Genomic DNA, 12,696 nt, shown 5'->3' on the forward strand with positions numbered 1-12,696 from the left:
CCTGCATACTCCTGTGTCAACCATAATTTGGGTAGAATCATCCCTTCCGACCAAGAGGATAAGTGGACCTGGTTTTTAACAAAGCATGGAGGCTTCTCTACCATATCTGGAGCCCATTTTCTAAAATCAATGTCAGATTCTCAGTCATTGAGACTAATGCCTGACAGATGGTGGAAATTTCACTGGAAATTAAAAATACATCCTAAATTCACTATGTTCTTTTGGCGTACCATTAATAATGGGGTACGAGTCAAGGAACATTTGGGTAAATGGCTGAATATACCCACTACCTGCTCATTCTGCAATATGCATCCGGAATCATTGGATCATCTCTTTTTACATTGTGATTTTACATCACATATTTGGATGGCTAGCACTTTAGGTCTCCGTTTACAGAACCTAACTACTTTATCTTTTGTGCAAGTGGTAAGGTATTTTTTCACCCATCACCAACTCTTCCCTCTCTCTTTAGTCTTGGCTATTTAATATCTTTGCAATCACTATATATTTCATTTGGAAACATAGGAATGATGTTGTATTGCCTCATGTGCAACCTAATCCAATTATCATATTGAACAATATTCATAAATGGATTGTTGCACTTAATCTTTATGATGGAATACTAAACACGTCTGCTCTCATGCCTATAGAAGGTCCACCGAGCTTTAATCAAAGCTCTAAACTTCCTTTTTTGAAATGTACAGTTTTAGTTTGTATTGGTACCTCTAATCTTTTGCATTCAGGTTCCATGGACTTTTAGAATCCTCTCACAAGGTGAATTTAGGTTTCTAGAGTCAGGTACTACCAAAACTGACCGACCGAAAGTAGTGGAAGCGGAAGGCATTCTACAAGGTCTACTAAAGGCTAAGAATGAGAACTAGGAAGTTTTTGAAGTATGGTTCTCCAACAAGAAGCTGCTCAACCTCATTCCCTATCCAACCAAGGGTGCATGGCCACTACTTCATTTTGCTACCTTTTGTAAAATATATGAACTCTCACGGTCCATCACTTCTGTGTACAAAAGGAAATCTAACACCACCATGGCAGCTCTAATGGGGGCTGTTTATACTACTGATCTCCTTAGATACTGTATCCTCTCTTTTATAATTGAAGTTTTTATTTCAATCAAAAAAAAAAATCAATCTTGTTAACCTCTATCTTATGTACGTGGATAGAATAGTTTTTGTGATATTTGTTGCAATATTCAGCTGGAAATTGGAGCTCTTAAGGTTACAAATTTGAAAAGAGTCTATACTCGCGAGGAATTAAAAGTCTCTCTATAGGGGCCTAAGAGTAACAAAAGAGTGAACACTGGCAACTCACACGGATATGGGTACTGTGTATGGGATGACTGCATAAGACAATTTGGATAGACAAGAGAAGTTTAGTTGGCATTCTTACTCCCGTCATTGCACTTGTGTGTGGGTGTGTGCGCCTTTGGATTAGTGGTTGTTATCAGGATTTCACTACTATTTGATGTAGAGGAGTTCTTGACTGAGTTTCTGGATCATCTGGACTGGCAGGAGGCCACATAGTCCGGCCAAAAATATTGATTTTCCGATGTCACTATTGGGACGATTATTTCTGACTCGGATAGACTTACAGGAGTCGTAACCTCAATTCAGAATCAACAGCCAACATTTTTGTCGGTGTGTGGGGTTTTCCAGGAACCACAAAGTTTTGTGCGCAGTTTAGGGTTTTTTCTTAGTTTCTCGTTTTTACGCTTTTGCCCTTCCTTGTAAGTTAACCTACCTATATAAGGTCACTTTAGGATTTCTATAAAGTTGACTTCCACTTCGAATGAACTAGCTGCATTTGCTTTTCTTCCTCACTAGAACTAAGATTTCATTCATCTTGTTGATTCAAGGGTTCATCAATACTAGAACGAAATCTAACCCACCTCATCTCCGACTGCATGACTATTATTCTAGAAATGTGGTAAATTCCATTTGAATCCAAACTTGACACTTGAGTAAGGATGAAAATTTGAGTCCCCCAACCAGAGGCCATGTGAGAAAACATCAAGCCCCAACTGCATTGAGAAAGCAAGTCTTTCCATCCACCCTGCAACCCTGCACTGCACGCCCAAATGAAAACCTGAAGTGACAAAGAAACCTGCCAAAACGACAGAACGTAAAATAGATCCGAGTGTCAGTAATTGTGAAGCAGGGTGGCCCTGGATTGGGTATAACTCGAATCCATCACTGCGATGGGGGTTTGGTTGAGACCGAGTAGACCTACTATTGTATAGGTTGTGTAGACTTTCATTGCCCAAACCGGCCAGTCAACCTGCCAGAACTTGCTGTAATTGCTGCATTCATCCTTGCTTTGCAAAAGACATTTCCTCATCTCAGAAAATCGACAAGGTGGGGGAAGATGCTATAACCATCCTGTGCTTCAAGGTCAACATAACTTTCAGCATAAGGTAGAACGATCAGAATTAAGCACTAAATTGTTGAGCTCCCCCCTAAGCCCCAAAAGGCATCTCAAGGTCCACTGGGACACCCCCCCCCCCTCCTTTTCTCTCCATCCCACACTAGGGTACACCCAAGGCCGGGAACATGCTCTATTTAATAAAGCTATGGTGAAGCATAACTGATTACTTGCACAAGCAACAGGAATTATGAGAACCAATAACCCTGAGATGCATTCCTCCATTTCCTAAGTTAAATGTTGATAGACCTAACCAAACAAATTCAGAGAACTGCCTTGTTTGATCCTGCTTTTTTACGGGGTAGTTTTATGTCCGGAGTCCAAACTGGATCAAAAAAGGGGCAGTTCCAGTTTTCGTGGTTGACTGTTTGTCTGGTCCTGCTTTCAGAATCATCCTGCAATACGGTAATCGTTGAGTAACAAAGCAGCAGTAAAATCAAATGATTTTTCATGGGCTAAGGAGCCAACTGCAGGTTATCACCACCAGCTTAATTACACATTCATTTCTAAGTGAACAATAAGCTATTCTACGTTGGGTGTGAGGATAAGCAAATCCCTTTCTAAAGTTCTTCCTATGAAAAATCAATTTAACATCCATTGATTTTAAAGTTCTTCCTATTCTACGGGTGTCAAATGAAAAATCTATTTAACGGTTTTGAGTATCATATGAAAATAAAGTTCTTCCTATCTGACAAATAATACTAAGCGAAAATCTAACAGAATAAACCATGAATTTGAACAGATGCCAGTCCCTTAGTACTAGACAAATTGTCCCTCAGTCCTTAGATGCTGAGCTAATATCCAATGAGCTATCCCTCTGGCTTGGAGAAGCCAATGCACCTTTCATTCTCAGGTCTGCTGTTTGCTGTTGCGAAAGTTGCTGTTGCTGAACCTGCTGTTGAGGAACTTGCTGTTGCTGTACCTGCTGTTGTTGCTGCTCCTGCTGCTGCTGTTGAAGATGAAGGGACTGCTGTTGCTGTGTCTGTTGCTGCTGCTGAAGCTGGTGCAAAAGTGACTGCTGTGGCTGCTGCTGAGAATGAATCTGAAGCTGCTGAAACTCATGGGCAGCTAAGAGGGTGCGCATCGCATGGCCATTAGGATAGAACTGCTGGTTAGCTCCAATGGATGGTCCATAACTCATCATGGGACCACCATTTGGAATGGCTTGTCCAGTCATCAGTTTCAAATGCTGGACTTCCCCTCTGAGTGTTTCATTCAGGACTATCAACGAAAAGAAACAAAGTAATGTTAATAACAAATGATGAAAAAGGTGGTACAGACATACAGTTAATAATAAAATATGGAAGTGCTAATGTAATGCATAATTACACATTAGTGTGCGCTTGGTGAGTTCTACATAATGGAAGTGTCGCAGGCAGAAGCTCTACAATTTACAACAAATTTTAAACAACTTGAACAAGTCACACAAATTAACTTTAGTTCCTTTCCCTAACACCCAACCCAGGCTTTGCCTAAGTTACACCATACTCTAGATCAATTAAGACTCCCTGTCACCACATAAATTCTCTACCACCCAAGGTCCCAACATAATACTCTTGAAAATTAGATGAGAAGGAACAGGGTCAACAGTGGGGGGAGAATGGTAGGATGAAGATCTAGTACTAGACATGGTTATCAGTGCAGCTACTTTTACTTATTCACATATGGTATTACTAGTGATCCTCCTTTTGTCAGTCTCGGCTGCATCCTATCTGTGAGAGTTTGGCTTGACCTAAACCAGCCCCATTTTATGGTCAAATTGTTAAATCAATTAGATTTCATGAGGTAATGGTGAAACGGGGAAAGAAGAAAAAAACGCATCATTAAATGGTCAGGAGCATTCAATCAAGCTGAATAATTAAATCTTATTTCATTATTGAAAGCATTCCGTGCTCAATTAATTAATACGTATGCTTCTATCCTGCATTCAATCATCCTAACAATCATTATACTTCTGCAGTTCATCATAACTCTTTTACACTCTCATCAGTAGGTTGAATTTCCCAAAGACCAACTTAGGGAGCCAATAGTATAGATAACAAATCTTCGATTAGACAAAAGCAGGTTGTCATAGTGGATCCAAATTGAAAAATCCCTAACGATGTTGAAGGATTTAGCCAGAAGGAAGGTCAAAATGAGATCCCCTTGTCTAATACATTTCTAGAGTAGGAAATTGATCAAGGGTTTACCATTCGTAGTGATAGCAAATGAGCAAAACAAAAAAATCCTTGATCAAGTCTCTCTTACTGCCAAAGCTTTTGTTATCTAAAGCACAGTCAGAAAAACCAACCCATTATTCACCTATGCATTAGTACCATGTTTTACTTCATAATTTCTCGTCTTATCCCTGCAATTTTTCCATAAAATATTTTTGTGAATAAGCATAATTTTTCATTGTTGGAGCATACTTATAATATGAATCATGCAGTAAGATATGTAGAACAAACATGTGATTGTGTTAACTTATTTCTTGGATCTCAAGAACAGCTATAATCAAAGTTTCTGTGAACTAAAGCACATTTGTTGTAATAATGGGTGCAATATGGGTATAAGGGTAAATCAGTCCATAGGGATATAATTGTACTTGTACCTACCTTTCACTCATTATAAATAAAGAGGGCCTATCAACTAGACAGATCAATTCATTCCTCAAAATCAATCATGGTATCAGAGGCAAGATCCAAACCCAGAGCCCTCACCTCTCTCTCTCTCTCTCTCTCTCTCTCTCATAGTTAGTAAGTTCGGTAATGGCAATAATACGGGAACGGATACGTACAGCAATTAAACAGGTCATACAGAAATAGTACTTTTCAGAAATCCAGCCCAATAAAATGCGCATGGCAATGATACGGTACGTGTTTAATACATGTTTAATACGATTTCTATGTAAAAATACAGGTTTATACAGGTTTATTTTGGTGTTAAGAATAAACAAAAACTGGTTGTTTACAACTAAATTCTAATATCCCATGCTCTCATGAACACTTGAATCCGATCTAGCTTTCCAATTGGGGATCATTTCTCAATTTTCTTTTATTTTACATCTAATATTGATAGGGATCATGTCTATCATAGCCAATGTTGATAGGTGATCCATCAACCACTTTCTATCATAGTAAATACTAGCATATATGTGTCAAAATAATAATAATAACATGTGGATAATCATTTAACAAATTAAAATATCATCATTGATAGTATCTTATCAAACAAGAAAATCTAGAACAACCCCTACTGATGTGGATCCGTATTCTAAAATCGGAATCAGATCGCGTATAGGTCCATTCAGATATTCAATAATTCAATCGTAATAACCAACGGTATATTCATAATTAAAGTAAGATTTTAAATTGGGTGACAAAATTATAATTAAGCAGACTTAATAGGCTAATAGATAGGAACAAGAGGGTGGACACATAAGGTTCTTGATTAATAGATTTAAGATAAACTTGAAATAAAGTTAAATAAAGGGTATAAGGTAATAAAAGAGATGGGAAGGGGCAATATGGAAAGAAGGGTTGGAATTAATAAAATAAGGGAGAAGCGTGTCATCCACATTTTTCTCAAAATCGAGAGACCTATGGAAAGGGAGAAGTGTCATTTTGACTTTGGGGTTGAGTTTTTTTTTTTTCCAAACTAAACGTATAATAAGAATGAAATGTATTATAAGCGTAAAATACAGATTTTTTAGATTGATACGCCAAATTGTGAATTTTTTATTGAAATGTTCGGATACGGCAAAAATCCACGTATTAGACGCGAATTTACTATGCTCTCACCTCTTTTTCTCTCGCCTCTCTCTCAGTAGTGATGCAAATGCATCACCGAAATCGGCTTGTTTTATTAGGAACAAACCTAGGGTTGGGTTCCACACATGTTGGGCCTTTGATCTCATGTGTTTTGAATGTATTAGGCCACTTTTTTATGGGCATAAACTAGGGATTATAAGGTTGCATACGGGATTAACTAGTTTGTTTCCTTTTTATCAGTTTCCTTTCTAGTTAGGTTCAAGTTAAGTTGTTTAATCTTTGTTATTTCTTAGGAGTTAAGTTATTAGTTGAGTGTCATTAGTTTCCTTTTTTAGTTTGTTTCTATTTTCAGTTTTTTAGAAAACTAATGTAATAGGCAATCAATTGTCGGGTTTCCTATTTTGGAGTCTTCCATTGCTAGGCTGTATTCTGTCCCCCATTATCACTATCAATACAAAGCAAGGAGGCTCCCATAGCTCACAATTTTGAAAAAAACAATTTCTGTAGCCGTTGTTACTGCCTTTTGTATAGAGATTTGTCTTGTGCTTGATCAAGGCTGATGGAACTAGTTTTTGATCCAATTGACTCTCTATGATGTGAAGCCCGAGAGGTCCTCTTCTTGACCTTATCTTCTTCTTTCAGCTACTCAAGGATCTACTGCTGCTGCAACTCCCTACAGGTATTAAATTCAGTTTCCTCTCAATTCTCTGCCCAGAATTTCCGGAGTTACTTGTGCACCAATTCATAACTCCCTAGAGCAAACCAGACATTATCCAAGGCTGAGATTTTGGTCGAACCATCCACCCATCTAGGGTCCCCTTCAATCCAAATTTCAGGTCATTCTGACCTGTGGTTGGTGAGATACAAGAAATCACCATAATTTTGTCTTGTAGTGATTTTTACTCTGTTTTCAGACCTGAAACAGAGATATACCCCTGCTTTATATGATGTTTAATTATGTTTTATGAATTATCCCTAGTCCTATTTCAGTATCCAAGTTACCCCATTCATCTAGTGCTATTCTGGTCTCAGAAACCCTAATTTCAGGAATTGGTAGACTTGTTTTTCAGATCTGATCTCCTTTTATTCTGACATACTTTGTATTGCTGTAATGCCTTGATTGTTGGTTGTTCTCTGAGAGTATCCTGCAGCATTGGGATTAGGCTTGACTTGTCAATCTAATTCTACATTAGGTAGTGCTTCCCTAAAACTACCGAGAGCTTCTCTAGCCCCTCTCCTCCTTGTCTGGACTCTCAGGTCTCCCTCCCTAATGATCTGAGAGGTCCAGCCCCTTTCTTCTATATCGATTTTTAGGGTTTTTTCACCCTAATCGATTTTTTACACCAGGGTTTTGTCTCCCTTTCTTTTTGCACTGATTTGGATTGACGAAGCCTTCTTCTGGGGTTGCTCACCTGCTATGTGGCTTGTGCAAGCCATTTTTCCATCTCAAGTCACCTCTAGAGCAAAATCAATTACTCAGGGTTTTCTCCTTTATCGATTTTTGCCTTCTAGGGTTTGTTTCCCTACTGCTTGGCATTGTTGCTACTTGCGATTTATGTTATAGGGCTTTGTAGCTTGTTCCATAAATTCTACTTCATCCCTGTACAACTCTTTTGCTGTTACACCATGTCAGACATTATTGATGAATCGACCCGATCAGAGGTGGTGAGTCATGGAGCACATCAGTCTTTCCATCAACACTCCCTATCAATATTGTTTGCCTTGACTGGAGAAATTACTTGATGTGGTCCTATTTCTGTTATCTTGCTATCAATGCCCGTGGCTATGCTGGTTATCCAACAGAAAAGATGGTACAGCCTAAATCTGAAGGCCCATCCCAGGATAAGTGGAGTTCTGAGGACTCGATGGTGATGTCTTTCCTTTTAAGCTCTATGCAACCATAGCTTGCTCGTGGTTATCTCCTCCTGAACATTGCTGCAAAGATCTGGAAGCCTGCAAAGGACACATTCTCAGGTTAGGAATGTTGCCCAAGTGTTTGATTTGCATAAACGTCTCCACAGAGACACAAAAGCTTCAAGTGGTTTACTTCCGGTTGATTGGTCGTGCTAGAGATTGGTGGAGAGTCCATAAAAAGCAACTCCGAGTTCGAAGACATGAGCCTAGGACTTGGGAAGAGATGAAGTATGAGTTAGTGACACAATACCTCCCTATATATTTCCAAAGAAGGCTCTTCCCTCCACAAGATTTCCATCAGAATACATCTACTGCTGCCCAATCTAATGATCAACCATGTTATTTTCATGGGGAATTCCTTGAATGGATGCGTGAATTGGACATGTACTTTGACAACTACAACTTAACAAAGACACCAAAACGCCAATATGTATGTTCCCAGATGAGTGATTGTGTTTGAATGCAATGGAGAGTCAGTGAAAGGCAACTTCAAGCTCAAGGATGTAAACCTAGAACGTGGGACGAGATGCAGTATGAGTTAGCAGGCATTTACCTATCTGAGCATGAACGAAGCAGGTACTTCCTTCCACCAGATGTCCAAAAGCCACCCACAATTGACAAGAGCATGAAGGAATCATCAGCGTCTAATGCAAAGGAGCAACAAGAGAAGACACCTCTGACCAGTGAACCAGAATCAAAAGTTGAAGTTAGTGCTGAAAAATTTTCAGCCATTCCTATTGTTGAGGAAGAACTAGTCATTGATGTTCCCATCAACGAGACTCATGTAGAAGAAATCGAAAGCAACAATGTTGCCACAATGGACAATGGGGTTGAAACTGAGGAACTTGACACTACAACAACTGTGATGATTGTGAACAGCTAAGAGGAAGATCCTAAGGAGTTCAAGAATACAGTTGTGTTTGAACCATCAACGGAACTGATTGGGAACCACCAGGTAGATGAACCAAAAGAGCTTTATGTTGCATTGAAGTTAAAAGAGATCAAAGGTGCATATGTAGATGACCCAATGCATTCCATTAAAGGATCTTGAAGATCAAGTTCCTCACATCTAGACTATATCTTTATTATTAAAGAGCTACCTGAATTTTTCTATGGCTTGAAGAGGGATGTGCACCATGATATAATCACCCTCAAACTCTACAAAATTCGAGGACGAATTTTTTCTAAGAGAGGGCGAGTTGATGTAGATAAGTCACTTGGGCTTATTTTATTGCAAATCAGCCTTGGGTTGTGTTATATATGTGTCGGGCCTTTGATCCCATGGGTTTTCTTTGAAATTGACCACTTTAATGGGCTTAAAATATGGGTAAAATGTAAGAAAATGGGATTTAATTCATTAGTTTAATTAGTTGTTATTTAATTCAATAAAGGCTCATTAGGCTATTGGTTGATTGTACAGTCCTATATGGACTATTAGTTAGTTAGTCCTACTCCATGTTGGAGTCATGAAGTCAAGTCCTAGTCCTAGTTGTAGTAGGAGTGTCTAGTCCTATTGGGAAACTAGCTCCTAGTAGTAGTTTGATTGCTATTCTGCCCTCTATAAATAGAGGAGCCTATGTACTCATAATGGTATATTTGAATAAAGAATATTGCAGTTATTATGTTAAAACAACTGATATAGTTGTGGGTGAGAAGCCTTAGCCGAGACAGCCACTCCTCCCCCACTTTCCCTTGTTTTTTTCTTTGTTTAATCTTTCTATTTTCATTCTTAATTGCTGCTGTTTGTGTTTACTGTTGCTGTGAGTATTAAAGAAGTTCAGATCTGTCCAAGCATTAAAAACCAGAATCGATCAGCCAAAGAGTTCCTGTTCTTGAAGCCAATCGACCCTCATTGCTGCCCAAGTCTAAGATTTAGTCTGCAGATCCTTTTGGGGACTGGTTCTACACTTTTCGAAGATCAATCGATCCTCTCTTGAAGACCATCTGACATCGACCAGCTGTTCTGAAGAATCTTGAAGTTTTCTCTCTCCCAGGTCAGAAAATCAAGAGAGCTTGTAACTTCACAACCAACCGTCAGAATCCTCTCAACTTTGGGGGTTTTGTACCCTCCCTAGGGACTATCTACGCCCAAGAGTGCAACTCAATCGGACTCTTACAGACCTAGCCGCACCTCTCTCTTTCCAACTCTATAGCAGGTCTTTCTCTTTCCTATCGGGTTGGGTTTTGGGCTAGTTTTACTCCTGTATGGTATTGTATCCTTGGGGTTTTATTTGATGGTCTTATTTCTTTGTTTCCTGCTCCTATTTGTATTGTTTAGGGTTATAAACTGCTGGGGTAGTTTCTTGTAATCTACTCCTGCATAACACAGACAATGTGGGTTCCAACACTCACCCTCGTGTAGGTGTGTTGGAGCCATAGTTGTCAAGGTGGCCTAGGAGTCACTCAGGGGACCGCCTTGGCATCCATGTGCGTTCAAAACTAGTGTCGCCATGGTCACTTAGGTGGGCGTTTTAGGCTCTGTATTGTAACGATCTAAAAAATGGATTCTATTGTGTTTTCATTTTTTTGGAACAGAAATGGGGTAAAATCTGTATGGTACGCCCGGTTCAATTTCTTGTTTTTTTTTAAATGAACCGGACACTTTTAAGGTTTTGGAATCCCTTTTTCGGAACATAAAAGTGGTGCTTCTCATTTTCAGAATTGATTCTGAGCAAAAGGCGTCAAACCAACTGTGTAACTTAAGTTAAGAGGGGCAAATATGTACTTTACCCTCAAAACATAACAATAGGTGAAGGTAAGTGAAGCAAAACCCTATTACCCTCTTTCATAGTTGTGACGGCTAGAGATACGAAGCATATGCAGCGTGAAAGGAACTGAAGCAAGAACACAGAGCCTCTGTCGATCTGTCATCGGTGATCCAAGGTCAAGGTCTCTCCCTCTCTTGCACGCTCTGTCTCTCCTTCTCCCTACTGATTTTCTTCTTCGTTTCCAACTTATTTCGTTGTTCCAACAGGATTTAAGTTTGTTGCAGCAACCGTCTATGAAGACGACGCAGATCTTCCGTCAGCAAGGTAGGTCGATCTCTTTCCCTGTCTTTCACTCCCTCTGGTAAACTTTTTTTTTTTTTTTGCTGATTACCTTGTTGATCCAGCCAGGTCGAAGTTCCAAATGCTTGTGTTCACCTATGTTGTTTCGGATTATTTTGGAAATTAAAATGTTTGTATTGATCGTTTTCATGGTACAATAGGAAAACCAATGACCAACAACTAGTGTTAGGGAATTGATCAGTGATTGCCAAGTAACAAAACAGAGATAGAGATCTGGGTTGCCACTGGGGGTTGTTAAGAGAAGTGTAGTGTTGATTTCAAAATAATAATGGTTAGCTATGGTATTCAAACCATGGATTTAAGGATACCCACTTTCCACACTCTTAAAAGTCTTTTGATGGAGAAAATGGAATCAAATGAATCATCCTAATCTGGCCATTTCTGTCAAATCAGCGAAGAAGATTCACTAGTTGGTAGAAGGGCCCTGTTAGTTTGTGTGCATGTATATTTGTCTTTGTGTGGCTGTGTGCCTGTGTGGGTGTGAGAACCATCTAAAACAAGCTTGGTCTGGTTTCATGGATTCTTGCATTTTCATTTTACTTGGTATGTAGAAAGGTTGCAGGGAACAGAAGCTTCTTGAGTTCTTGGGTCCCATCTACATGGAGGATTTTCATTTTACTTGACATTCTAATGGACCATTGACTATTCTTAGATTTTATTTAAAAATCACAACTTTTGACACCCATGGTGAAGATGGCATTTTATGTAAATATTGGTTTCTAACATAAACGATTCTATTAAGTGCAAACCATACAGGTTTCTATTTCTTCTGGTTATAAAATCATTTTTTTTGGGGGGGTTACCACACAACATTTAAGATGCAGAATCACTCCAAAAAAATAGAAATACAAAAAAGTGTGCCAGACCCAGAATCAAGTTTAAAAAATAGAATCGTTACAGTACAGAGCCTTAGTCGCCTTGGTTGCCTTACAACCAGGCCCTCTCCACTGCCTTGGTTCACCTAGAAGTCGTGCTAATTATGGTCAGAACCACTGTACACATGGACGAAGGAAGGGGGCACACAAGCATCATATAAGGCTTCGACGTATATTTCGGCTTCACAGTCTATCGAAATGAAACAGCCTAATATACTAAAGGATTGCAATATTTCGACTGAAATTTCGGTGATTCGTTTCGTTTCACCAATATTTCAATCAAAACCATTCGAAGCCTTTAGTATAAATTCCGTACCACGAGCGAAATGGGTCAAAATTTGTTTCTTACTAGGCCAAATTACAGTTGTACAAGATTGGCACAATTACTTGGGCGGCAAAGGAACATGGCAGAAATGGCGATTTGTTTGTGTTGTTGGAAGATTTGTGCAAGATTCAAAGCTGGAAGTTCACTTTTTCAAATAACTATTTTTGCAAAAATAAATAAATAAATACATGCCAGTGATAATTCCACAGGCATCATCTAGTAGCAATGGCTCACGATCGAGTTCCTCAAGGTTTAGAGATCTATACCCTAGGTTATATAGGGCTGTTGTGGAGGACTTCAAGCATTTCTTCAGCCATACTACATAGTTGTCA

At 39.1% G+C, this 12,696-nt stretch overlaps 1 protein-coding gene across 2 annotated transcripts in view; it reads right to left on the minus strand.

The window, feature by feature from the left end:
- Positions 1-2,864: 2,864 nt before the first annotated feature.
- Positions 2,865-12,696, minus strand: part of LOC122069529 (probable transcription factor PosF21) — a 59,890-nt gene continuing 50,058 nt past the window's right edge. For both annotated transcript variants that reach the window (XM_042633570.1, XM_042633571.1), the window contains exon 5: positions 2,865-3,654. In XM_042633570.1, the coding sequence (XP_042489504.1) occupies positions 3,209-3,654 (446 nt within the window). In that variant the 3' untranslated portion in view covers positions 2,865-3,208. The remainder of the gene's footprint in view (positions 3,655-12,696) is intronic.

This window comes from Macadamia integrifolia, unplaced genomic scaffold (assembly GCF_013358625.1).
Source record: "Macadamia integrifolia cultivar HAES 741 unplaced genomic scaffold, SCU_Mint_v3 scaffold631, whole genome shotgun sequence".
Classification (NCBI taxonomy): Eukaryota; Viridiplantae; Streptophyta; class Magnoliopsida; order Proteales; family Proteaceae; genus Macadamia; species Macadamia integrifolia.